This window comes from Hemicordylus capensis, chromosome 2 (genome assembly GCF_027244095.1).
Source record: "Hemicordylus capensis ecotype Gifberg chromosome 2, rHemCap1.1.pri, whole genome shotgun sequence".
In the NCBI taxonomy this organism is placed as follows: domain Eukaryota; kingdom Metazoa; phylum Chordata; class Lepidosauria; order Squamata; family Cordylidae; genus Hemicordylus; species Hemicordylus capensis.
Genome location: NC_069658.1, coordinates 113,273,574 through 113,301,140, shown reverse-complemented (window position 1 = coordinate 113,301,140; position 27,567 = coordinate 113,273,574). Strand labels below are relative to the sequence as shown.

The window sequence follows — 27,567 nt, the reverse complement described above, 5'->3', positions numbered from 1 at the left end:
TGCACAGAATATCAACCAACAACTTCTCATCTTATTTTTAACACAGCAGATCTCCACGATGATCAATATGGAGCCATTTCATCCTTATAACAGTCCTTGGGTAGCTTAGTCAAAGAGGTAGTAGCTCAGCCAAGGCTACCCAGTGACCTTCATTGCTGAGCAGGAATTTAATTCCAAGTCCCCAGTTTAGGTCCCACACTCAGACTCAGGGGATTGCCATTTGTGGGTCACACATCTGGTCCCATTTAAAAAAAAAAAGTTCAACAAAGTAAGGACATATACTCAATCCCCAATAACTATAATAACAAACAGGACTAGATATTGGGAGGTGGATAATAATTTCCTAACTGAACAAACACACACGTACAGAAAAAGACAAAACATGCTTGGATTGCTGCTTTTTAATGTGCAATAAAAGTGAGGTGAGAGTACATACTTTGTCTATCAGCAGGATTTGAGCAGCAGTCTGCATTTGAAAAGGATGGAATATGGTAGTAAGGAATCACCATTCAGGGTTCCTTTGGTTTTTAAGTAAATGTATAGTGGGGGGGGGGAACCCTTTGCTGATATTGTCTACTTCTGCTTCAGTACCAGGACAGCCACTGAATTTTAAAGCTGAACCCGAATCTGAAACAAGCATATTACTTTCTTGGACCCCTCCACGGTCGGACACAATCTCCAACTATGATCTCGTTTACAAAGATGGAGAGCACGGAGAAGAAGTAAGTCAACAATTTGTTCACCTTTTACAAACTTTTTGGAATTACTGTAAAACTCACCAATTTACACTTGCATTTCTAAATTTGCACCAATTATGACCTTGGAATAACACTCTTTCAGAGTTGTTGTTAGGGTTTCATTTGTAATGCTGCTTGGGGACACAGTGTAATGAAACTTAACTTTATTGCATTTTATCTAAGTTTTAAGACGTAGCTCCCTTCCAGTTCCTAGGAATATTTGTTCAAACAGCATCTCCAAATTCACCTTGAATTTCACTTAAGATAAAATCTAGCTGCAACTCTAATGGAACTGTCAAATTTGTTGTATTATAGATATCAACAATATGTTGAATGAGAGAAAAAGTGGATGCTAAGAGTCTGTTTGATCGAATGTGAACTTTCCACATTTTAAAAAGATAAAATACAGTGAGGCGATTCTCATGAATGAGCAAAGCCAGGTTATGCTCGCTTGTGGGAACTCAATGGCAGCAAGCTCATAGGAACATAGGAAGCTGCCATAGACCGAATCAGACCATTGGTCTATCTAGCTCAGTATTGTCTTCACAGGCTGGCAGTGGCTTCTCCAAGGTTGCAAGCAGCAATATCTCTCAGCCCTATCTTGGAGAAGCCAGGGAGGGAACGTGGAACCTTTTGCTCTTCCCAGAGCAGCTCCATCCCCTGAGGGGAATATCTTACAGTGCTCACACTTCTAGTCTCTCTTTCATATGCAACCAGGGCAGACCCTGCTTAGCTAAGGGGACAAGTCATGCTTGCTACCACTAGACCTGCTCGCCTAAATACTCTGCCCCTTAAATGAGGTTAATGGAGCAAGTTCACCTCATTTATGATTGTTAACCCCATTTCAGCAATTATGTGTTGCTGCAATTGTGTGTACCCGCAGCCAGGGCAGGCACACTCAGGGAGGGAGGAAGAGGAGAGGCGGGCCCAGGAATGCAACGCACATGCGCACGGTGCATTACTGGGGCTCCGGGCGGCAGGGCACTGCATGGCGGCACTTCCCTTCGCCTGACCCCCAGAGCTGCAGGGCGAACCACGGCCAGGCACGGGAGCACCGGAGCCAAGCTGCTGCTCATCTGGGCTGCCGATCTGCCTGCCCGAGGAGGGGTGCATGATAGTCTCCGGGGAGAGCAGGTCAAACCCGCTCTCCCTGCAGAACCCCTTTCAGCTCTGCACACTGATCATGTGTAGAGCCTTGCTACCTTATGATTAAGGTTAACTTTTAGTTTCTTTGTGGCTTTCAACAAATGTTATTTCTATATTTATTTTATTTTGTTCTTCTTAAACACATATGCATTCATATAAATCTGTGGGGTGATGCTACATTACCAAACAAAGAACCCAGGTGGAAATACAGAGTGTCTCAGGGTATATATCCAGAGAATGCCAAGCACCAAGCATATTCATCTCTTGTGATACTGTCTTGTATTGGAGGGGTTCAGTGTATGGAAATCATAACCACTAGACATATATTCACTCTCCTATTAGTTATAATTTTATATTTGAATTCCTTGAGAAACTGAGTGGTCTTGTCTATGCTCTCCATGTGCTTCGATCACAGATTCCTGTTGATATTTATATTATAAGGATCGTGCAATGTAAGCATTTTAGACTAACTGTAGTTCCATGTGCATTCCAAAAAAACTTCTCCTCAAAAATGGCCATCTGGATTTCTATAACAGATATACTCATCACTATAGAGATACATATTTAATTGTTGGTGCATTGTCGTATTGACATTTATTTAGTGATAAACAGCTCCTGCAAATGCTTACATACTTCTATATGTTCATGTTTGCTTTATTTGCTTCTAATAACTTTTCCATCATGTGATTCACACCACAAACTCTAATACGTCTTAAAACATAGCAATTATCTTGGAGAAGATGTCCATCTACAGCCTAATGCACTTAATGGGAATTTAAGTCCATTTAAATTGTTTTACTTTAAAATCCTACAGCTAGCAGGTGGAAATCACTGGAAACATTTCATGTGGTAACAGCTCTATCTGGCATGGAATTCCACCCATTGAGCCTGATTTGTGTGGAAAGTGGCTCTCAGATAATATGGCTGCAATGTGGAACTGTTAACACACAGTGTTTCCAGTAGCCTCCAAGTAGCTCTTGCTTATAAGTAGAGGCTTTACGGTAGGATGTTAGCAATTATTCTTTTTAAACAAAATTCCAAATATCTTCACCCATTCATTCCATTCCTTCTTCTCTCTGACATTATTTAGCAGCGGATTTCTATTGATCCAGCTACATCTTACCACTTACAAGGCCTAAAACCAAATAGTTTGTATTACTTCCGTCTCTCTGCCCGCTCTCCACAAGGCCTCGGTGCTTCAACAGCAGAAATCTCAGCTAGAACAATGCAGTCAAGTAGGTGTCTCTCCATGATTATTTCATTTGTCTTCCTTATACTTGTTGACAACCTAGTTGACAAGCAAGTGGGGGGGAAATTTCAGTTACAGCTGCACAGATGGAATCTCTATGTAAATAACTCCTTACATGTTTTCCTCTGTATGTTCTTTTTCTGTGTGAGAGACAGTTTGTAGGTAGGTAGATTTAGAAGAACCATAAGCATATTTAGAAGAATTCTGTGATGTCCCAAAATGTTTTTGACTAGCTTAAGCCCTCCAAAGCAAACATTCTTTGCTCTGAAGTCACATAGATCCCAAGAAAATATATGTGTTATACTCTCATAGAGAGGTATCACAGAGAAGCAGTTTCTTTAAAAAAACAAACCAAAATGCAACCAACAATACAGTTGGCACCCAAAAGAGAGAGAGAGAGAGAGAGGACTTGTGGAGTGGACATTTAAATCAATGGGACTTGTAAGCAATATGTATGTGATCAGGGTGTCAAATGGACACACCAGAACAATGCACAATGTGTGTGATTAGTGTTCAGTAATTCTAGTTAGGTTATTGGACTTATTCACTAAGGTTACCACCTTAATGGATTTGTACTCCAAAGAGATGAATGTGCAGAGTCTTAAGCATATTTGTTTACATAATAATAGGCAACCATTTTGATTGCTTTTTACAATCAAAACTACAACTGCACAGGGAGTTATCATTTGATATAAAAAAGATGTGTCAAACGCCCAGCCTCTGACAAGCCGCTGCTTCCTTCATATTTCCTCCACCTTGTTGCCTCACTACGCTCCCATTCTACCAGCCTCTCCTTGCAGCGCTACTGCTGCTTCAGAGCCCGGTGAGGCAGGAGGAAGAAAAGCACCAGCAGTGGAGAGGAGAAACACGTGACCAAAAGCAGCCAACCATTTGGCCAGAGTGTGCGTGTGTTTGTTTATTTATCACATTTATAAACCGTCCCATCCAAAGGCTCTTGGCAGTGTTTCCGCTCTGCCTCCTCGTATTGCTCTGAAGCTTCCTGCGGCTGGTTGTTTCCAGCCACTGCTGCTGTGTTTCCTCACCTGTGGAGGAGGAAAGAGGGTTTCTGTAAAGGAAAGTAAAAGGAGGAGGAGGAGGAGGGCTTCCGCTTTACTGATCTGATTATTGTGTGCTAAAAATATTTTTAAAACAATAACAGTTGGCGTTTATTTACAGTTATGTTTATATTACTTCTCTGAACATATTCTGTTGTAAAAGGTAGTGCATTCAGCTACAGTAAGTGGCAGGATTGTCAATGCAAAATTTGGTATATGCAAGTCATTAGAAAGTATTTCTTTTTAAAAATACAAAATTCTATCTATCTTTCTATCTATTCAACCTTCCCCTGAACATATTTTGGTGTAAAAAGTAAATTGGCATTCAGTCATTTAAATGGCAGGGCAAGGGAAAGAGGAAGAAGGGAGAAGGGAGAAGAAAATAAGAAAGTGAGCAAAAGAAGGTGGTGGAGCGGAGGGAGCTAGAAGGTTGTGCGAGGTGGCATGAGGTAGGTGCGAGAAGGCGGTACAAGGCTGTGAGCGGCCCCCCAGAAGAGAATTAGAATCAAATCTGGCCTACCACCCAATTTTAATTTGACACCCCTGATATAAATGATGGGTGTTTAGGAGTATTATAAAATGTAGTTAGAACTCTTTGTTTTCTTTGGTAGGTAATCTTTCCTTTTCATCACTGTTTTGTGCATTGTGTGGGGATAGTTGTTTGTGTGTGACATTATAAAATCGCTGGTAGACTTTAATTCTTTGCTAGCCAAGATTTCTCCAAGAGGAGCTAAAATATAAAAGAGGGACTGGACCTAGGGTAAGTACAAGTTACAGTCAGAATCATCAGCCCTGTCACTTTTACATGGTAGGTATATCTTTGACTAAGAGAAGCATTATCTCCTAATTGATTCTGCATGCTTTACAATATGTTGACCACAACTATTGTCTGAACGAATGTTTACTTAAAATGTAATTGTAGTTGACTTGATCAAGGCAGACTCTGTTTTAAAAGAAAAGACACGCAGTTAGTAGTGCATCGGTGGTTTGGGCTTACAAAAACCATGCACATATTATCAATAATAACTGGATATGTTGGGTTTCAAACACAGCTGTATTTTCCCAGTACTTACTGCTAGGTAAAATTTTGTACAATGGAAAAGGCTGTCTGACTGGCCCATGTGCCAGACAATCTAAACTATTGATGGTATTCTTTTTAAAGAGAGAGAGAGAAAGTGAAAGAGACGCGTAAATGTATAAGAAAATATCATAGGTGAATAGACACATAGAAGTATATCACGTTTGTGGTTTTTATTTCAAGAAGAAGTTTAATCACAGGTAGGTAACAATATATTGAGGTTCATTTTCATCTATTTTCCCCCACATCCCTTTTCACTTTTTGGTTAATTCATTTTCAGTTGGTTCACTTTAATAAGCCAAGGCTCATAAGATTATCTAAAGTTTCTACTTTTAAGTTTGTGATTTTTATTTTTCCTTGAGTTGCCCTTTGTTATTTATTTTTTTTCCCTTTTGTTCATTTTTTTTCTTCAACCACTTCTGTCCTTTCACTCAAATCCTCCTTTAACCCACTACTGAAATAGAGCCATCAGCTCCTCCTCAAGACATTAGTTGCAACAGCCCCAGCTCCACTAGCATTTTGGTAAGTTGGCAGCCTCCTCCAATGGAAAAACAGAATGGAATTATCACTTCCTACACCATCAAGTACACTGGAATTGATGGGGAAGATGACAAGGCCCATGAAATTTTGGGAATTGCTTCGGACACAACACAGTACCTTTTGGAACAGTTGGAAAAATGGACTGAATATCGGATTTCTGTGACAGCCCACACTGATGTCGGACCTGGCCCAGAGAGCGAGTCTGTATTGATTCGGACAGATGAAGATGGTATGTTGCCTCCAACACATCAGTTTGACTCTCTATGACTCTTTCTCCCAATCTGCTATCTTTGTATGGTCTAAGAGTATTCGTTTCCCCCCTGCTCATCTTTTTCCCCCAAATCGGTTTTACCATATATTTTTAACACAAATGCATTTGTCCACGTTCATTTTTTTACTTTGGGATTTTTAAAAAATCATGTTTTTATGAAAAATAATACACTTGAAAATATAATGCTTAAAAAGCATGTCCTTCCCCCGACTCTTTTTTCTTAAATCAAAATGGAAATATATGGAGTTTTTTTTTTTACCTCCTCCTTTTCTCCCCCCTTGCTTTTTTAATTTTTCTATTTTAACTCTAACTTTACAAGTACTGTAATGTATTTATATCTCTTTTGGAAAACTGATGTTCCTACTTTAGAGTATTTTGAATGCTGAATGTCTCTCACATCTGAACACTGAAGATGACAGCTCAGTTGCCATTGCCTTTTTGTTCCCCCATTGTAAAACAAAACAAAACAGAAACATTTTAAGAGTCTTCTTGGTTTTTTTTTATTATTTTGATTACTAAAATACTTCTTTGTACTGTAATGCTTTGAATCTCAAAGCATCTTCCTTGGCTTTTGTACATTTTTACATGTTTTTTCTATTTCTCTAATGCTTTTTTCTTCCATTTTTGCATCAGTCATGGTTTTTGATCTTTTCACTGAAATGTAGAGCAGATTTGTTGAGTGTTTTCATTTATATTCTTCAAGGAAGGCTTAGTGGGTCTGCCCTTTTAAAAAAGCAAAAAAGAAAAGACTCTGGTTGGTTGGGACAAGTGCCTGTAATTCTTCTTTTATCCACTGATGTGTTCCAGTTCCTAGTGGTCCTCCTCGCAAAGTCGAGGTAGAGGCTGTCAACTCTACATCTGTTAAAGTGTCATGGCGTTCACCAGTGCCCAATAAGCAGCATGGTCAAATCCGAGGATACCAAGTGCATTATGTGAAGATGGAAAATGGAGAGCCTAGGGGCCAGCCCATGCTGAAGGATATCATGTTGGCTGATGCGCAGGTAATTAGCCATATTCTCCTCATCTAGATAACAAGAAAATGAGTACATCGATATCCTAACTATGTTTTTCATGTTAGACAGTGAGCTAGATGTTTCTTTGCCTTTCCAAAGTTTATTGCCAATAGGGTTTCCTGAATATTTTTGAACAAAATATTCAGACTATCACCAGAACTTCTTTCCATGTATGAAGCACCCTTCTAGCTCTGGAGCTACGCAAATTAAGTTGTGTTGCAGTGGAAGAGTAATTCTGACTCTAAGAGCATATGCATTGCACTTGAAATGTGGCATGCTGTGAAGAGATTTTGTGCTGTCAACATCTATCACCCTTATGGTGAGATGTCCCTTGTCTTTTCTTAATAAGTTGATCCTTATTGGCAAATCAGACAGTAAAAACCATTTATTGGGGGGGGGCATATTAACAGTTTGTGCAAAGCTCACAACTATGTGCAAGGATTCATAGATTGGGATCTACATAATGAACATAATATGTCCATGCCAAATTGACCAATTATTTCTGTTATATCTCTGCTAGGTGTCTGTAGTCTTCCTTTTTATTTTTTGAGGAATGTGCATTCATAAGAAAAAAGGGAAAGCAATGCATTACCGTGTTCGATTTTACATATTGATCCTATTCCTAGATAGAACATTCTAGACTGTTTCTAAGGACTGCATCAGGGAGAACTGCAATATCAAATTCTGGATCACCTTCAGCACAGTTGTTGTTGCACTATATCCTTATCACAGTGGGCATGATCTAGCTAAATTTAAGCCTTTAAAGTCCTACACATATTAATGAGAGGGTTAAGAACGCCATGTACTTAAATATTTCCCACTGAAGTCAAACATTTTGGCAGGATCATGCCTAATGGACATAGTTAGGCTAGAGCTTGGTATTGTAGGTTTGGAATCTGTCAGTGACATATTTTAAACATATGGGAGCATAGTTTAAATGAATAGCTGATCTAATAAAATATTATGTCTGGTTTAAATAATGTTACAGATATTCCTAGTGTAATGCGCTGACAGTGTGAAACTACTCTCTTACAGATTGTAGCAGATGATACGGAATCTTTGTTTTGAGAGAACAGATTGGTTAACAAGAAATTTTTTCTGAAAATGTTGGGTTTTATATATCTATCCATCTATATTTGTATGTTATGAATTTGAAAATCTGAGTTCATTGTCTTTAATTTAAGATAAATTCAGTATGGAAAGATAGCAGTATGCAACCATCATGTGATCTAAATATTATCCTGTCTGTTCTCAACACAAATAAACAATTTAGATATAAAGAACTTATGACATCTATAATATACTGAAAAGAGAAAACCTGTATAACTCTTAGGAAGTTGAAATCCCCTTTATTTTGCTGGCATGGGCATTGCCACCATGTGTGCTGGGCTCTTTTGTGATTTACAAAAATGTTTCCAGCACAATTAAAATTAAACGGTTACTGCTTGTGGTACATTGTGAACCTGTTATAAGGAAACAGTAAGTTGGTGATGTGCCTCCTCTTTTGACACAGATCTCTCCCCCTGCCCCCCGAACATAATTTGTGACTCTAGTTCAGATTCTATCTTAAAAATGACAGAAAGACCAGAGTATGACTGCTGTTGGGCAGAAGGTTTCCTTACTATTAGGAAGTTTTAAGTACATGTAAATTGCCTATATTAATCTAAACAGGTGCAATGAATTAATTTTGACAAGGTAAAATAGAAATGAAAAAGAACATGGCTTAGTAGCATATGATTAAACAAAATGTAGCCTTTTGTTACATCTCAGCAGCTAGAATTAATGCAGTCATAAAATATTACCAAGCAATAATAACCCTCCACACTGAGGTCTCTGTGCTTTCCTCACAAAAGAGTAGTTTGCTATTTATGTACCAGAAGTGTGAAACTTGAAATTCATAATCCTGTTTTAAGAACTGGCTTTCCAAATTCAGACTGATTTTGCTAGCTAGTTTTCACTTCTTTTTCCCTATGAAGAATAAAGTTGCCTCCACCAGGCTTCAAGTATTGCCTCATTTCTTCTTTTTTTCTTTCCAACATTCTTTACTCTAAATCAGTGGGAATATGATGATACTACTGAACATGTGAGTAAAAACTGAATGGCCAAACAAACAAAACTGTGGTGGCTTTTTCCCCCGTTTTAACCTCCCCCCCCAAAAAACAACACTTTGATTTTCACACTATGCATGGATTAATTTCTTAATTCATTGTCTTTGGCATTTGAATTTTTATTCCCTCTTTTCCTTTTGGGTTTGGCATGGTGCTGAATTTGCATATTTGTCTGTTCAGTGGCTGTCACTAACTATCTTGCAATGCGATCAAATAACCTGTGTTTTTAAAAGAAGATACAGCATTCTCCATTTCCATTTGCTTAATAACTCAGCACATTTCAGGGCCCAGTGTCTTCAATATTTGCTGTAAAAGGTTTTTTCTTTTGAGTTGTGCTAACATGGTGCCCTCAGTTAACATGACACCATATTAAATGTATGTTTGTGAAAATATACATTGAGACTGGCCTGGTGCCAGTGGTGTTTAAACAGGCTTGTTGCATTGAGAATATCATTTTCATCATTATCAGTTAAGATGTCATCATACCTATTTAAAAAGCTTCTTCTTCATTTGTACTCTTTTTCGTACTGTCTATTCTGTTGTAACTTAAAATCCCTCGAGTTATGGGTGGATCACTTACGTTCTTGTTCTCCCCACCGAAACAGAACTTGTCAGTCAACTCCTGGTGACTGTCCACATATCCTATGGTTTTGGGAGGTTTAATATGTTTTAAGATCTCAATCTGCTATGTTTAACATTTGAAAATGAAATTTTTTTTAAAGCAATCTAAGATTTGTGTGTGTGTGAATATTTCATCTAAGAGATTGATAGGGTTATTTACAAGAGGACTGAATTTTCAGCTATTAAGACCTCAAATTGAGCTTTTCAAAAATATATTATTGCAGGCATTTTTGTCATTTTTGTTTTTACTGTAAAGGATGGTTGTTCTCATAGATGCAAATATCAGGTAAAAATAACAGAGTCATGGGCCACATCAAAGACTGTGAGTTGACTCCTAACCTTTCACCCTACTGTGCTTTGTGTCCAGGAAGTCCTTCCATTAACAGGAGAACAGTTGTCCTCTGAGAAGGGGTCCTTCCAAGAGTGCAACTTTCTTTTTGTTAATGGAATGTTAATGGCTCCTTGCCATTGGGTGCTGGTGCCATAGGTTAGGATCCTGTCTAAAAGTATGTAGCACAGACATTTGTGAACTATAGGCCAAGACATCAGCATCATGAAGTGTTATCCTCAGTTGGCTGTGAGTGTGTGTAGATAATAATGAATTTTAAAAGTCTAAACAGTGAAATCAAGTATCATGATTCAAAAGGTATCGTGATATGTAAATATTAAATAAAATAACGTAAGCACAGTGACAATTCACAACAGCAGTACTTGTTGATAATACAATGAGCCGGTAATGAGCACTCTAATGGTATGGCTGACAATAGGTCCTGTAATAGTTTTGGGAAGTGGCATCTGGATTTATCGCAGTGTCTCATTCCTGTGTTTGTGTCTTGATGATGATGTCTGTTGTTGTTGAGTAGCTGTTTAAGGAGCTGTCTGTAGGTAAGGACTCTGTTCCCATATCCATTCAGGAAATAATGGGGTGCGTCTCATTCGCCCTGGGCAGGCAGGGAGGGCATGGTGGGGAGAAGGCTGCTCTTCATTTACCTTCCCCCTAGCAGTTCGGCTTCAGCACACCTGCCATGTGCCCACACGGACAGACCAGCTCCGTGAAGCACAGAGCAGGGCGGAGGGATCTGGGGCTGGAACTTGTTATTCTGGCCTCCAGGTATCCCTCAACACAATGCAATGCAATCCCCACATGTGTTGCATTTGAGATTCCTCCCCCCCCCCCGACGGGGGCTCTATATACCCATCCCTGTAATTCCCAGTAGCCAGGTTAAGGGTGTAAGAGCTAGGAAACACTACGAAAGTGCCAACAAGAAGGGCCACATCTCAAGATGCCTGTGAATATTTATGAAACCTAATAGCTGAAATGCACTGAGCTTCTAATTAAATATCCATAAATATTCACAAGAATCTTGAGATGTGGTCTCTTCTTGTTGGCCCCTGTTAAAATCAGTCCTCCTAAAGTCAGGAGGATCTTTTCACCTCTTCATCCTCCAACCTGATTTATGCTGTCATCTGCTAATAGTGGCCTTCTGTCCTATAGACATAGGACAAACAGGTCAGTACATAAAATAATTAATGGATACAAATCTGACGTAAAATATGACAACTTTCACAAACCAGTGGGCAATATTCCCATACCTTAGCACTCTTTCCTGCTGATTTAAGACTCAGCATCTACAAGAAAAACACTTCAAAGAGAAACTCCACTGAATTCCTGAATTAGAATTTATCACAAGTTTAATTCTATTAATTCAGTGTTGAATCAAGACAATAGTTTCCTGTCACATTGCAAATGTTAATTGATTTGACACAGCTACTTAGGTAGTGCTTCCATTCTTTGTCATAGCAACTGAACAGTAGGCTGCATATTGTCAAAATGCTTGGATGGATGTGATATGATCCCAGTGGATTGGGTTGACAATGCACATGGGAAAGCCCTTATCAAATCGGTTCAATAGTGCAGGTTGCATTGAATCAGTTCAGTATTATCAGTCAGAGGTTGGCCTTACCTGGCCAGAAAGTTAGCTTTTTGTAATACAGGAGTGCTGCTGCTCATGAGCTGCATTTTAAGTCACTACTTCTTTTCCTGGTAGCTAGCCCATAATGCTTCCTTCCCAAGAAGGAAGCAACATAATAATGTTGTCTCTTTCCCCAGTGCGTTACTGAGAAAGAAATTGTGCCAACTATTCCTGCCCCCTCCCCAGTCATCCACTTGAGAAAGGATACAAACTCATGACATTACTTCATTCCCCAGAGTATTATGGACTGGCCAGATAAGAAAGGCTGTGTTTTAAGATAACACTCCTGCTGCTCACAGAACACCAGTTTTCTTACAGTAGAAGAACTAAGGGGAGCTGACCTCCCTGTTTGCCGGGTAAGCCCCCCCCCCCACACACACACACACCAGTCCAGTACAGAGAGAGTATTGATTACCCTTGTATATTATCTAATTGGATCAGACTCATCAAATATTTTTCAATGGATCCAATCTGATAAATAAATGTCCTATAGTGCCTGACTCAAATTGGGTCTGAACATTGTCTGAATGCCTCTTTCATTTCATGGCCACTAGATCTCACCATTTATTTTTTATCTATAACCAACTGTGAATAAATCTCATGCATCTGATGAAGTGGACTGTAATTCACAAAAGTGTGTGCTACAATAAATGTGTTAATCTTAAGGTGACACAAAACAGCTACCTGGTGGCGCAGTGTAAAGAGCCCCTGGTGGCGCAGTGGTAAAAACTGCCGCCCTGTAACCAGAAGGTTACAAGTTCGATCCTGACCAGGGGCTCAAGGTTGACTCAGCCTTCCATCCTTCCGAGGTTGGTAAAATGAGTACCCAGAATGTTGGGGGCAATATGCTAAATCATTGTAAACTGCTTAGAGAGCTCCGGCTATAGAGCAGTATATAAATGTAAGTGCTATTGCTATTGCTATATACCCTTCTGGAAATAAGAGATTGAGGCTGTACACATGATCAATGTGTAGAACTTAACAGGTTTCCTCAGGGAGAGTGAGTTAAGCCCACTCTCTCCACAAATGATTGGGAGGCAAGACGTGGGTGGCCGGATCTGGAGGCAAGACGTGGGTAGCCATACTGGCTGCCCACACGATTACCGGCTCCATCACAGAGCCGGTAGGGGTGGTGGAGAAGTCCCAGAATGCTCCCCTCGTGAGTGTGCAGGGCATTCAGGAGAGCCTCCTGACGCTGGGAGGCTCCACATGAGTCACCACAGTGCAGAGCTGCACCGCGGTGTCTCACAATTTAAAAAAATGGGATTAGCAGAGTGCTCGCTCACTCCGCTAACCTTGTTTTAGGGGAGGACTACTTTGGCAGGGTAGCTGCCATAGAACCACTGGGCTTATCCTCAAACCCAGTTGTTCTCACAATGGGGTAAAACTGGGCTGGACTCCGTTAGCCCTGTTTTCCCCCATTGTGAAAATAGTCTCATAGTTCACTCTATCTCTGAGCCCATCTTTTTCACACTACGGAGTCAATTCACATCAAGCATGGACATAATGACCATAGGTAGCATCCAGAAGAGTGCTTTCACAACAATATAAATACTAGTTATTTCTAAATCTACTTATGCAGATCAACCTCCTGCACTTCCTAAAAATCCAATCTTGGGTGTGGATACCTCCAATAATAGCATGAGATGTGGTGTGGTTAGCAGTAAGGAGATGGAGAAATCCACAACATTCAAGTACTGAACTAATTTGCATCATAATGTCCAAGAATATTATGATTTGTGGAGAAATCTCTGAGTAGCAAGATTATGCTGAAACATAAAATCTGTGGACAACATGTGGTCTTTTCTCTCTGTTGTGCAGATTAGAAAACACTGCAGATCGTATCTTATGATATATATATATCCCTGATATGACCTTACCCCGTATTCCTTAAACCTTCATATTCTTTTAAGTTTCAGATATTGTGTTTTGAGATTGTGTTTTGAGACTGAAACTTTTAGATTGGCTTGCCCTAACTTTAGCTATTTGAAATTGTCACCACTCCCTCACACCAAAATCCTACAATTTTTCTTAGTATATTGGGGACTTTATCTGAAGCATTACTTCTGAAATTTTTTGCTTTCCAATGGTCCACCAACAAATCCCACCCGAATGTTGTACAACATTTTGGAAACTTGTATAGTCAACATTGTGCTTGCACTGGAGATTTTTATTCAAAGACATACAGACAGACAGAGAGAGAGAGAGTTAGAGAGAGTTCCCTCTAACAGGGAATCCCAGATGCTGTTGACTACAACTCCCAACATCCTCATCTGCAATAGCCTTTGCTTGGGAATTATGGGAGTTGTAGTCCACAACATCTGGGAATCACTGCTAGCGGGAAAGATGCTCCCCACTGCCTCATTCTTCGGTAATGCAGGGGTGGGGACAGGGTTGTGCGCCCGACCCCATAGATGGGTATGGGGGCTGCCATTTTGCTCCCCGGCACGTGGAACAGGGTAGCGGCTGCTTAAGCAGTCGACTCCCTTCTCACAAGACCTCAGTCGCTCTGGGGCAAACCTCCCACCCACCCCATACCATTTCAGTGAGGGTTATCCAGTCACCTATTGGGGCCAAGTAGGATTTCGGGGAGGTCATAACTGATTAGCTGTGGAGGCGGCCCTTGTTTACCTATTTATCACTGACTTTTCTGGTAGGCTTTTTCATTGTTAGTTGTTTGGTCACTTTGTAGGTGAGTGCAGGTGGAGGTGGAAGTTGACTGGAGGACCATTTAAGTTGAGTAGGCAAGCCGGGTTTTGCGGCCCTTGGGCTGGGACCCGCCCCTACTTGGAGGCTGGCTGGCGCCCACCACTCAGAGTTTTCCGGGCTGGGGGCTGGCTGGCTTGCCTCCCTTCAACGGAGATGATGTCCGGACATAGTGCTGGGCTGAATCAACACCCAGTCCTTCGCCCCACTATGGGCAGTCCTCCTTATGATGCTGACCCTCATAGGGGGTACCTGCATTCTAATTTGTAAATTCCTCATTGCAGGTTCTTTGTAAATTAATTAATACAGTGGCCCTGTTTTCTCGTTACATGTGTCTTGTCGCTATTGGGGACTAGGTGTGCAACACTGCACACATACAATACTCTTCCTCAAGAAAAACACTAGTATTCCTTCAAATCTAATTATTAAATCTATTACTAATGTCTCATGCATTGCGGGGGGGGGGGTGTATGTATTTTACTGTTAGTTCTAAGGAGGCTGCTTCTGCTTCAGCTCCAAACCTTGGAAGAAAGCAGTTGTGCATCCCAAAGTTTGTCAGACTGAGTTCTGGGTTTCTTCTTTTCTAACCCAGACTAATACAAATGTTCTGCTTGTTCCTTGTCCACCGTGCCAAAAGCTGGAGCTTAAGTAGTGTTTTTAGATCTACCTGCCAGGCACTTTACTATTGGCAACATTTAAATTATATTCTTCTTTCATATCTCCTAAAACGGCTTGTGTTGATGCTATTTGAAATGTTGCAGCCATTATCCATTCAAATGGGCCTCAAATGCCATAATGTATTATGATGATACAGATGCAAATATTATGCAAAACAATTTCAGAATTTGGAAAACAAATGAGATTCTCAGATGTTCAGCTGTTTATATCAGTGATTTGTCAATATTTATTTATGTTTGAATTTTTATACCACCTTATTGTCGAACAGTTGACCTCAAGGTGGTATATAGCGCATTTAAAAGCATAAAATAATCAAAAATATTAAACCATTTACAGTCAATAAAACAATAGTTATGAAATCAGCAGCTTACCAGGAATAACTTTTGACAGTATAAAAGTAGCCCAAGGTCATACATGAAGAAGTACATCCAGAAGAGTATACATTTCTTCAGGGAAAGCATTACAAAATCTGGGGGCAATAACTTATAAGGTCCTGTATCATGTACATGGCAACCAGGCCTCTCCCAACATTGCACATGAAGCTTGACCCTTCTCCCACCAACAGGCCTATTACTGAGGATTACGATACCCAAGATTCGCTTTTTGGGAATTGCAGGAGGTTGCTCTGCAGAGGAGCAGATGTATTCAGTTTGTAATCTCATTGTTGTGCAAGCCCTCTCCTGTATGCTACCCACGGTCATTATGCTCATACTTCATGTGAATTGACTCATTACTATGAAAAGGTCCTTCCCAGATGACCTTCAGTGGGGCTGATGGTTAGAATAAGGCATTCGCTTAAACATCTGGGACCTAAACCATTGAGGGCTTTATAGGTGGTTACCAGCACTTGTATTTTACCTGGAAATGTATTGGCAGCCAGTGTAATGCTTTTAAAATAGAAGTAATGTGTTATCTCTGAGTTATTCCAAAGACCAACCTGGCTGTCGAATTTTGCAGTAACTAGGGCTTCCAGACTCCATACTAAGGCAGCTCTAAAAAGAGTGCATTTCAGTAGTCAAGACTGGAGGTGCATATGCACCACTCTTTTAAGGTTGTTGTCTTCCAGAAACAGATGTAGCTGATGTATCAGCCGAAGCTGATATAAAGCACTCCTGGCCTTGCCTTAATGCAGTGGTTCCCAACCTGGCTCCCTCCAGATATTGCTGAACTACAACTCCCATCACTCCCAGCTACACTTTATTAGGGCTGCGAATGATGGGAGTTGTAGTTAGCAACATCTAAGTTAACACATTTTTCTCATGCTGAGCGGCCAGCTGTGGGTCTTGCCAAACCCAGGCAGGTGAAAAGTTCACCATAGCAACCATGATCCCGTAGTCTTGGGCTGCATAGCCCTCCAAAGTAATATAGGGCTACCCCAAAATCAGGCTTTCTGGCAACAACACCACACAAAGACTAAATGGAGAGATTAGAAATCATCCTCTAGTTTTCAGGCTTCAGGTTCCAGATTAGAAATCATCCTCTAGTTTTCAGGCTGGGGGTATCAAGGGAAGGCTTCTTCAGTTGCAGGTTTCGTACCACATCTTTAAAAAGAGCTGGAATCTTTCCTTCTCTCAGTGATGCATTACTCATCTGCTCCAGCCATAATATTGTCCCCACTTGGGCAGCCTTTATCAGCCAGGATGGGCAAGGAACTAGAGTACATGAGGTCATCCTCACTTTATCAAGAAGCTTGTTCACTTCCTTAAGCCTGAGGCCTATCCAATACAACATAATCCAGTGCAATATTGATACTGTCATAGAACAGATACAACAATTTTATCCACAAAGTGGCATGCAGACTAGTTTAAGAGGGCCGTTGTGGGTTTCTCCATGATGATGGCTGTCAGTTTCCGTGGGTGTGGGTTTGTGGGTGTGGATGTGGTTGTAGGTTTCTCCATGATGTCACAGGAGAACATGTATTAATTTAGCCATTGGCTTGCCCTGAAAAGATGCAGTGGTGCTGGAGAAATAAGCTTTCTCTGTCACCATCACACTGTTTGCCAGTGGCTAGTAAATATTTAGGTAAGAAGTTCTCGAACTTTTTGATACTGTAACCCCCCAAAAACAATATATATAAAATCACACAATTATATATATATATATATATATATATATATATATATATATATATATATATATAATATCACACAATTCATGAGAGCTTCTCTCACAAGAGGGGGTTATTTCCCAAACTGTTGGCCAAAGAAGTGCCTCTGCTGTGGTTACACTTGGCAGACATCTTGAAGGTGCAGGGACAATCAGAAGTGATAGGAGCGAGACAGGAGCCAACAACCACCCAGCTCCTCCACCATGTGCAAAGCCAAGGGCAAGCACAACAGCAGCATGTCTTTTGCTTATGTTGTGGGCCAAAGTTTATCTTCCAGTCCATCAGCCAAAGAAGCACTGCTGTTTATGCGCTTGGCTTTGATCACAATGGAGAAAACTGGGTAGCTGTTAGCACCTGTGTCTGTATTTCCCTGCACCTCAGAGATGTAAGGTAAGGCCCCTGACAGCTCTCAAATCCATTTTAAGATGCTAGTGGCTCCCGGGGATGGTTTGCAATCCACACTTTGGGAACCCCTGGGTTCTGTTTTTCATACACAGTCCACAATAGTAATAAGACTTGACATGAAGCACATGTTAATATGTTGCCTCCTCCCACCACACTGTTAGTATAATAAACATCACTCAGCCTTTGTCTTTATGCTTGATAAAACCACTTGGGGCATGCTGCTTATTGCTTATATACGTGAAGTACAGTGCATTGCAAAGCATCACCAACCTCTTTTGGTACACCCAAAAGCTTGCTATCACTGCAGGTAGCACGAATGCCAATTGCACTGAACGCAACATGTTATAACAAACTACAAGACTACTCTCTTGTGATTTAGTAGTGCATGTATTTTAACACACATTCTATTTTTGTTGCTTCATTTTAGGAAATGATCATAGCTGGTCTACAGCCTGAGACAACATATTCCCTCACTGTGACAGCCTATACCACCAAAGGAGATGGAGCACGAAGCAAGCCCAGATTAGTCTCTACTACTGGTGCAGGTAACACCTGGAGATTCTCTCTTTTATCATGAAGCCTTGACGGTGAATGCTTTGATGCTTTCAGAATGGAAACTCAAAATGCTTCTTTAGGTTGTTACAGTAGATCAAAGCATTGCTATAGATTTTAAATGTAATTTAAATATGCCTACCTTCATCTGGAGAGCACAGTGAGGCTGGGATCCAAAAAGCTACTTTAGACACACTCAAGAGCTTGAGTACACCCAGTCAGTTACATTTCTTCAAAGAGCAGATCTCTATGCCATGTCACAAATTTTTGAAAGTCATGTCAGGTTCTAGAGCAATTTTCCTTGGAGTGGGGTGGGGTGGGGTGGGGGGCTCTGACAAGGGCAGAATATGTAGTACAGATCATTGGGTCCAGCCTAAATATATGAAATATTAAGAACCCAGAAAAACCAACTAGATATACATGGTTAACCTAGCCCATTCCCCACCACCACCCACAACCCCACCACACTCACAAACACAAACTACAGATCAGGTCAAGATGCATCTGGCATTGGCTACAGTGATCAGTAGGTGGCAATGGGTTTGGCTGACAGATGCAGCATTGGCAGAGAAGGAGAATGGCATTCTCTCTCTCTAGGGCCCAGGGGCAGGGGCATAGCCACAGCAGAGAGGCTCAACCCAACCTATCCCTGCTAACTGGGCAAAGAGGCACCTTTTACTGTGGTGATTCTCTTTATTTAGCCTATCCACCCCCAGGACAGTACTTCCAGTGACTGCTGCTGGTGTCTATCTTATGTTTTGTTTTAGAATGTGAGCCCTTTGGGGACAGGAAGCCATCTTATTTATTTATTGTTTATCTTTGTAAACCACCCTGAGCTATTTTTGGAAGGGCGGTATAGAAATCTATCTATCTAGTTAGTTAGTTAGTCACCTTGGCATTATGGCTCTGCCTCCCCACCAGACTTTGCTCTGAGCAAAGTTTAGAGCTTACTGAAGCCAAGCAAAGTGTGTGTGAAAGAGAGGGAAGCTTTGTGTCTTGTGGCTCTTGAGTGGTGTGAGTAGTGTTTTCAATTCTTGAAAGTTGGCTCAGGAGAAAATGTTACACAGGTATAGTTGTATTATACAGTATGTGGTGTCTCACCCCCCCCACCCCCCCACCCGACACACACCATGCAGTTGGGGTTGTAATGTATAGACCCATTAATTTACAGTTTGCTCTGTTGGGGATAAATCTAACTCTCTATATCTGTGCTTAATTTCTAAGCCCCATAAAGGCTGTGAGGCTGTTAGGATTGCATATGATCTGAGAAGAGCATACATTTTTGAATGAAGTTTTTCTAAATTTAAATTTGGATCAGTCAAAACATATGTTTTTATATAATGGTCCTTGCAAAGTGGAAGAGAAAAGACAAAGTTAAGTGAAGGGAGGTGCAAAGACGCAAAGAAAGAAGTGACGAAAGGGCCTGACTGATGATCCTATTAAGTGTTATAAACTAAAAGACATGCTAAGCCATAAAGCAAAAGCTAATGGGAAATACAGCTATAAAGGATATGCATCCTTTACATCATTAGCTGTGGAAACAAATATGAATCTATAATACAACAATCAGTTCCCATGAACTTGGTTCGGGGCATATCAAGTTGGAGTGGGCCTGGGACAAGAGGTGAAGATGGGCCCCAAGGCCCCCTGTAATTCCACATAGGAGCCACAGCTTGCCAATGAATCAAGGAGAGCAGGGGGATCTTCCCTTATGGGCCCAGATATATTTGTCTCTTCCCTCTTTGCTCCATTAGAGAGCAGTGTGGTGTAGTGGCTAGACTGTTGGACTAAGACTGGGGAGACTAAAGTTCAAATCCTCATTCTGCCATGAAGCTCACTGAGTGACTCTGGGCCAGTCATGTATCTCTCTGTCTAATCTACCTCACAGGGTTGTTGTGAGGATAAACATAACCATGTACGCTGCTCTGGGGTCCTTGGAGGGAGAGTAGGATAGATAGATAGATAGATAGATAGATAGATAGATAGATAGATAGATAGATAGATAGCTATTCTCCTGGACTCAACCCTCTGACCCACTAGGCTGCACATTGCCTGAATTAATTCAGCCCACGTTTCTCTCAATGTGACCAGGCAAGAAGCTATTGAAAATGTACTTCTTTGGATGAACAATTTTTTAAAAAGAGGAGACAATGAATGCTGACTGTTGTGCAGAAGTGCCCCCTCATATATTTGTTTAGATTTTGTCCCTAACAAATAGTTCATAGCAATGGAAATAGTTCAACCTCTCAGAATTAATTGATTGATTTAAATTAATTTATTAAAATATTTGTATTCCATTTTCCAAAATGTGCAGAGCTGCTTAATTACAACTTAAGAGCACAATTGCTATGCTTTTGTCCAATTCTCATTTATCTCAATAGCAGAAAGGTGTCCTGATTTTTTGTGTCACGAGGGTGAATTATAGCCATTATAATAGCCAAGATATTAGACTAAATAGTTGTATTTTGTGATAAGGATTTTTTTTTTTAGTTTAGCAAATTGTTTACAATGGATACAGTCATTTTAAATATATTATTTCTGTCACAGAGAAATGATAGTAAGATTCAAGTCTTCTTTTTATTGGCACAGCTCATCAAGGATTTAAAAAATAGCCTGAAATATCAGGGTCGACACAAGAGTAAAAGCAATTTATAGTATAAATAATTTAGTGACAGTTTCCAGCAGCCTGTCCCCTAGAAATCTGAAGGAGTTATTATTCTATTTCTGTGGACTCTCCTGCTTTTGCTTATGCTCCATTGCTTTCAATGATAGTTATTACACAATGAAAAATATGGCCTGAAATACACATCTGTAATTCTCAGCTCTGTAGCGGACTCTTCTTAAGCAACAGTGGGGAAAGTCAGAACTAATCTGGGAGTTATGCTTCAAACACTGGAAAGGATAGAGAAAAACATATAATGCACAAGATTCTGCTGGCAGAAGAATGAGGTGTTATCAATGAAAAACAGGTGGGAAATAGCTATAAGATACCAGCATTCATGGATAGTGGGAAGTAATGGTTAGGACCTGTGGAAGTTGTTAGAATTTCCATATGTGCTTATGTTTCATATGCATGTATATATGTGTGCGTGTGCACACATATTATATGCATGTTAAAAAAAACTTTTTAAAAGCCCTTCATTTTAATATGTGAGTGTGTAGAAATTCTGAAAAACAATCTGCTGCTACTTGTTTTAAGCTGTAGAACATAATCCTGTGCTTGTTTAACAAGATAATATAGATGAACTGGCTTCAGTGCCTTAATGTGCTATACATTATACAGGTAAAAAAATTTCTCTCTCTCTCTCTCATATTCACTTACTGTCTCATCCACATATGTTAGAGTACTAACATACTTTTCAACAGAGTAATTAAAATATTTTTAAAACCCTTTTTAAAAAGATGAGTATTAGGGTGGTTAAAATGTCCACTAGTGATCTTAAAAGTGTGGAAATTGCAGGTTAAGGTGCTTGCTTTGATTTCTGTGCCATAATAACAGTTAAAATGTTGTACAATTTGGTATATTAGGTTCCATGAACTCTCACTCCCTTTTGGTCACTCAACTCAGCACTGGACTGGGAAAGAATGTGTCCCGGCAGAAATTCAACAGGTGCATCTTCTCCCATCACTTGTCCAGTGAATTTGTGCCTGATGTATCTCCATGACACCATGGAGCCAGCGTGATGTAGTGGTTAGAGTGCTGGACTAGGACCAGGGAGACCCGAGTTCAAATCCCCATTCAGCCATGATACTAGATGGGTGACTCTGGGCCAGTCACTTCTCTCTCAGCCTAACCTACTTTACAGGGTTGTTGTGAGGAGAAACTCAAGTATGTAGTACACTGCTCTGGGCTCCTTGGAGGAAGAGCGGGATATAAATGATAATAATAATAATAGCAACACAGGCTCAATATATGGAAGAAGAATTACCATCAATTGAAGAAGTTGCTCAGGCGCAGGTGGAGAAGGTGTTGGAAATAGAGGATGCCACTGTTGCTGAACTGTTTCAAAATCAAAACCAGGCAACCTCCCCTTTGCCTTCACCTCAAAAACCCAAATGCCGTTTAACAGAAAAGCAACAAGAACTAAAGCAAAAAGTAACTGAGCACATGAACCAAACAACCACCAGGGTTTGACTTCCAGCTCTAAAAACAGTTGCCAAAAAACAACTTGCTCAGGCATTAAAAGATGTCAATGCTGCACTTGCAGAAATAACAACCAAGAATTTGCAAGAAACAAACCAACTAATGTACAGTGCAGCAACAATAACAACACAAGAGCTCGGATATAAGATCAGTGGACCTGTAAAAAAAGAAAGCTGTACATCACCTAAATGGAAGATTAGATTAGAAAATAAAATCTCCGGGCTTAGATCAGATGCTAGTAAATTGAAAGATATGAAAGACAAGAAGCTGAAGAATGAAAATACCAAACAGTATCTGATCCAAAAATACCACCTAGATTCAAGGAGAATTAGAGAAGTCCTGGAAATAAAGCAGCAAATTACAGCAGTGTCAAAGAAGATTAGCAGATACGAAGCCAGAATTATACAACACAGGCAGAATCTCCAATTTCAGTCGAATCAGAGATGTTTCTACCAAAGCATAGAAGGAGAAACTGCATGAAACATAGAAACACCAAATAAAGAAGAAACAGTGCAATTCTGGGGGAAATTATGGGACAATCCAATAGATTATAATCAAAAAGCAGGCTGGATGAAAGAGGTCAAAAAATGTAACCAACAAATGCAAGATCTAATAATAACACCAGAATTAATAAGTGAAAGAGCAAAGAAAATTGAAAATTGGACTGCGCCAGGCGACGATGAACTGCATGGCTTTTGACTTAAACACCTAACAAGCCTTCATAAACAACTATCAAAACAGTTCAATCACATTTTGCAAGGAGGTGATATTGAACAATGGCTAACAACTGGGAAAAATCATCTCATAATGAAAGACCCAGCAAAAGGTGCAGTTCCAAGTAATTATAAACCGATAACCTGCCTGCCAACCATGTTCAAATTATTTACTGGAATAATAGCAGATGAAGTGATGCAACACTTATTAACTAACAAACAGCTTCCAGTTGAACAGAAAGGAAATTGCCCAAACACCAGAGGCACAAAAGACCAGCTGCTGATTGACAAAATGATTTTAGAAAACTGCAAGAGAAGAAAAACCAATCTAAGTGTTGCATGGATTGACTACAAGAAAGCCTTCGATTCATTGCCTCACACATGGATACTAAAATGTTTAGAAACAACTGGTGTCAGCATAAACATTCAGATATTTATTTTTAAAAAGCAATGAGCATATGGAGTGCACAGTTAACAATCAGGCGAGACACTTGGACAGGTTAGCATTAGAAGAGGCATTTTCCAAGAGGACTCACTATCCCCTCTGTTGTTTGTAATCGCCGTGACCCCACTTTCACAAATACTAAACAAAACAGGCCTCGGATACCAAACATCTAAAACAACCAGTAAAATCAACCATCTGCTGTACATGGACGATCTGAAGTTGTATGGAAGGTCCCAGTCAGAAATTGAATCACTGCTAAACACTGTCCGTATATTCAGTAGCAATATAGCAATGGAGTTTGGACTAGACAAGTGTGCTGCATTAATAATGAACAGAGGAAAAATAAGAAAAACAGAAGGAATAGAACTGCCCAATGGAAGCAAGATCAAGAACCTGGAAGAGAAAGAACATTACAAATACTTGGGCATTCTCCAGGCTGGTAACATTGCACACACTGAAGTTAAAAGAAAGATTGGAAGTGAATACATCAGGAGAGTTAGAAAAATCCTAAAGTCCAAACTCAGTGGCGGGAACACCATATAAGCCATAAACACCTGGGCTATACCTGTTATCAGATACACTGCAGGAATAATAGACTGGACCCAGGCAGAGCTAGAGATTCTAGATCGTAAGACCAGGAAAATCATGACCATCAATCATGCTCTGCACCCCCGGAGTGATGTTGATAGGCTATACCTCCCTCGCAGCTCAGGTGGAAGAGGAATGCTGCAAGTTCATCAAACAGTCGAGGAGGAAAAAAGAGGCCTTGAAGAGTATATCAAGGACAGTGAAGAAGATGCACTTCAAATGGTCAAGAACGAGAAATTATTCAACACCAATGAAACAAAGCAGGCCTACAAGAAAGAACAAGTCAAGAACTGAGCAGAAAAATGGAAAAATAAGCCCCTGCATGGTCAATATTTGCACAATGTAAGTCGAAAATCAGACATCACCAAGACCTGGCAATGGCTTAAGAATGGCAACTTGAAGAAAGAAACAGAGGGTTTAATACTGGCTGCACAAGAACAGGCACTAAGAACAAACGCAATAAGAGCAAAAGTCAAAAAATCCACCACAAACAGCAAGTGCCACCTTTGTAAAGAAGCAGATGAAACAGTGGACCACCTAATCAGCTGTTGTAAAAAGATCACACAGACTGACTACAAACAAAGGCATGAGAAGGTAGCAGGGATGATACACTGGAACATCTGCAAAAAATACAAGCTACCTGTAGCCAAAAATTGGTGGGACCATAAAATTGAAAAAGTGGTAGAAAATGAAGATGAAAAATATTATGGGACTTCCGACTACAAACAGACAAACATCTGCCACACAATACACCAGATATCACTGTAGTCGAGAAGAAAGAAAAACAAGTGAAAATAATTGACATAGCAATACCAGGGGATAGCAGAACAGAAGAAAAAGAAATAGAAAAAAAATAACAAAATACAAAGATCTACAAATTGAAATTGAAAGGCTGTGGCAGAAAAAGACCCAAATAATCCCAGTGGTAATTGGCGCCCTGGGTGCAGTCCCAAAAGACCTTGAAGAGCACCTCAACACCATAGGGGCCACAGAAATCACCATCAGCCAATTACAAAAAGCAGCTTTACTGGGAACAGCCTATATTCTGCGACGATATCTATAACAACAGCAACAACATTGACAATAAGATTCAGCCATCCCAGGGTCCTTGGGAAGGACTCGATGTCTGGATAAAACAAACCAGTCAATAACACCTGTCTGACTGTGTAGACAAGAAATAATAATACAAGGCAAAGTGCTTCTCTAAAATGCTACCTATTATGCTAAATGTCCAAACACAATTTCAACAGGTGCGAAAGCTTTACTTATCACTCTTCCAGGGAACATTTCTCCTTCATTCATTCAAACTGAAAGATTACATAGATTTTTCTGGGCCCTCAGCCAAAATGGAGAAAGGAGGGAGGATCTCCAGCTCTTTCTGCCTTCGTGTCCCATGTTGCATTACATTTCCTAGCCTTTCCAGGACAAATAATGCCTCTAGTATCCAGTGTAGGTTATTTGAGGATCACAGCTGAATGGGTCAGAATTCAGATCTACTACTGCATGGTGCTGATGTTACATTGTTTAGTGGCACATTGATTGAATACTATGGATAATGTCACAGTGCATCTGACAGAAATCTTATCAGGTGCATCTGTAGTGATTGTGGACCTGTTGAATGTCTGCTTGGGCAAGCCATCCACCCTGGTTTGCATTTGAATGGGAGACTTCATGACTGAGCACTGGAAGATATTCCCCTCAGGCTATGGTGGATTAACCTAGTAGCAAATGTAGCATTTGCTACGGGGCCCCATATTTTTGAGTGCTCTGCATGCCTGGCTTCCAACTGCCCCTTCTGCTCTCTCTACTTGGCGTGTGGGGAGGAGTGTGCTGAGAGGTGGGCTCTGTTGACTCCTGCCTCCACCGCGGCTGCAGTGCTCACTGCTCTCACTTCACTTGCCTCCGATTAGCAGGCTCAGCTCAGCTGTAGTGCACCCCTCCCCTGTCAACAAGTAATGGGCCATTACTTGCCAAGTTTTCAGCAGATCTTTATCACTCTCTGAGTGGCAGGGGGAGGGGGGCAGGCAGTAATCACTGCAAGGTTGGGGTGGCATGGCTAGCTGAGACAGGGAGAGAAAGAGACCGTGGAGCTTGCAGGAGATCCATCTCCAGCCCTACTCCAATGTCTCCAAGAAAAAAAAAGTTAGGGAGATAGTTTTTTACTTCAAGAAATCCCAGAGACCAGAAAGAAGAATGTTCCAGGTGAAGCTGGAGACAGACCAGGCAGGCAGATCATCTGAATCAGAGGACAAAATTGAAGGTGCGAGCAAGTCTTTTTTTAAAAAAATCTCAGACCCGGGGAACAGAGAGGGAGTGCAGGAGAGCAGAACAAAGATACACACAGAGAGCCCAGACCTTCTCCATGGAGCCTTAGACTTTGCTTTCAAAACCTAAAGCTGCAAGTTAGTGATGCCTTTTGGATCTTTCTTCCCCCCACCTCTTTCCTTCATAAAATTTCCAGTCACATTGTTAGTTTTGGCCAAGCGAGTTGTAGCTGGGAGGATGCACAGAGAGTCTTGCAAAACTCATACAAGACCTTGCCGGTTACTTTTCTATGCAAGTCCCCCAGTCCTAGAATTTAGCACTCTAATCACTACACAGTTCCACACTGGTTCTCCGCTATGCGTGTATTAATTGCAGGAGAAAAACCTGATGCAGGAGAAAAAACTTCTGACTGTAATGGCTTTAGTTTTGCTTGATAAGCTGCTAGTGTTGTAGTCCCAATCATGCATTGTCCCAACCCATTTGCAAAGCAAATGCCCTGTTCTGCATTTGAAGCATTGTATGTAATATATTTCCCTTGGGGCATGGCTGAAAGATTCCTGTAAACAGTAGACTTTCTTGGGGCGGGGCAGGGAGAAACTTCTGGCCTCCTGAGTCCCTGTACAGTATGTGGCACTTCCAGGGTTCAGGTGCATGGGTTTCCAGCTGTACTATTTCTAAATACTAGATTGTAGATTTAAATGATAGCAGAACTAACAGACTATATGGCTTGTGCCTTTTTCCAATCTTGCCCTTCACTTTTCCTTGGCATGTTTGTTTTTATTCCTAAATCAAAAACTATGGGAATTAAAGTTAAAACCTTACCTGTTTTATTTGTTCCATGTTAGATAAAATATCCCTTTTCTGCTAAATGAGCATTTTAAAAGAAGGCCCACCACAGCATCTGCCCAGTGGCTGTTGCTGGTGCCTACCACACTTTTCTTTTTAGAGTGTGAGCCCTTTGGAGACAGCGAATCATCTATCTACCCCTTTTTCCCCCCAGTGTAAACCACTTTGAGAATTTTTATTGGAAAACAGTATATAAATGTTCATTGTTGTTGTAGTAAGTGTGAGTTTGTGGCTTGGTCTCACATACTCCAAAATATAGCAAATGAAAAAATTAAATTACTTTACTATGCAAGTAAATAATTTGTTTTAATATTTATGTGCATTTTC

At 40.5% G+C, this 27,567-nt stretch overlaps 1 protein-coding gene across 42 annotated transcripts in view; it reads left to right on the top strand.

Annotated features, from left to right (window-relative positions):
• The window catches only part of PTPRD (protein tyrosine phosphatase receptor type D), a 1,992,390-nt gene that overhangs the window by 1,741,332 nt on the left and 223,491 nt on the right, over positions 1 to 27,567 (top strand). For 20 of the 42 annotated variants that reach the window (XM_053297923.1, XM_053297924.1, XM_053297928.1 and 17 more), the window contains 6 exons: positions 589 to 722; positions 2,974 to 3,118; positions 5,729 to 6,034; positions 6,884 to 7,077; positions 9,146 to 9,172; positions 18,115 to 18,232. In XM_053297923.1, coding sequence (XP_053153898.1) covers positions 589 to 722; positions 2,974 to 3,118; positions 5,729 to 6,034; positions 6,884 to 7,077; positions 9,146 to 9,172; positions 18,115 to 18,232 — 924 coding nt within the window. The remainder of the gene's footprint in view (positions 1 to 588; positions 723 to 2,973; positions 3,119 to 5,728; positions 6,035 to 6,883; positions 7,078 to 9,145; positions 9,173 to 18,114; positions 18,233 to 27,567) is intronic. The other 22 variants (XM_053297953.1, XM_053297952.1, XM_053297951.1 and 19 more) reach the window with 4 other exon arrangements.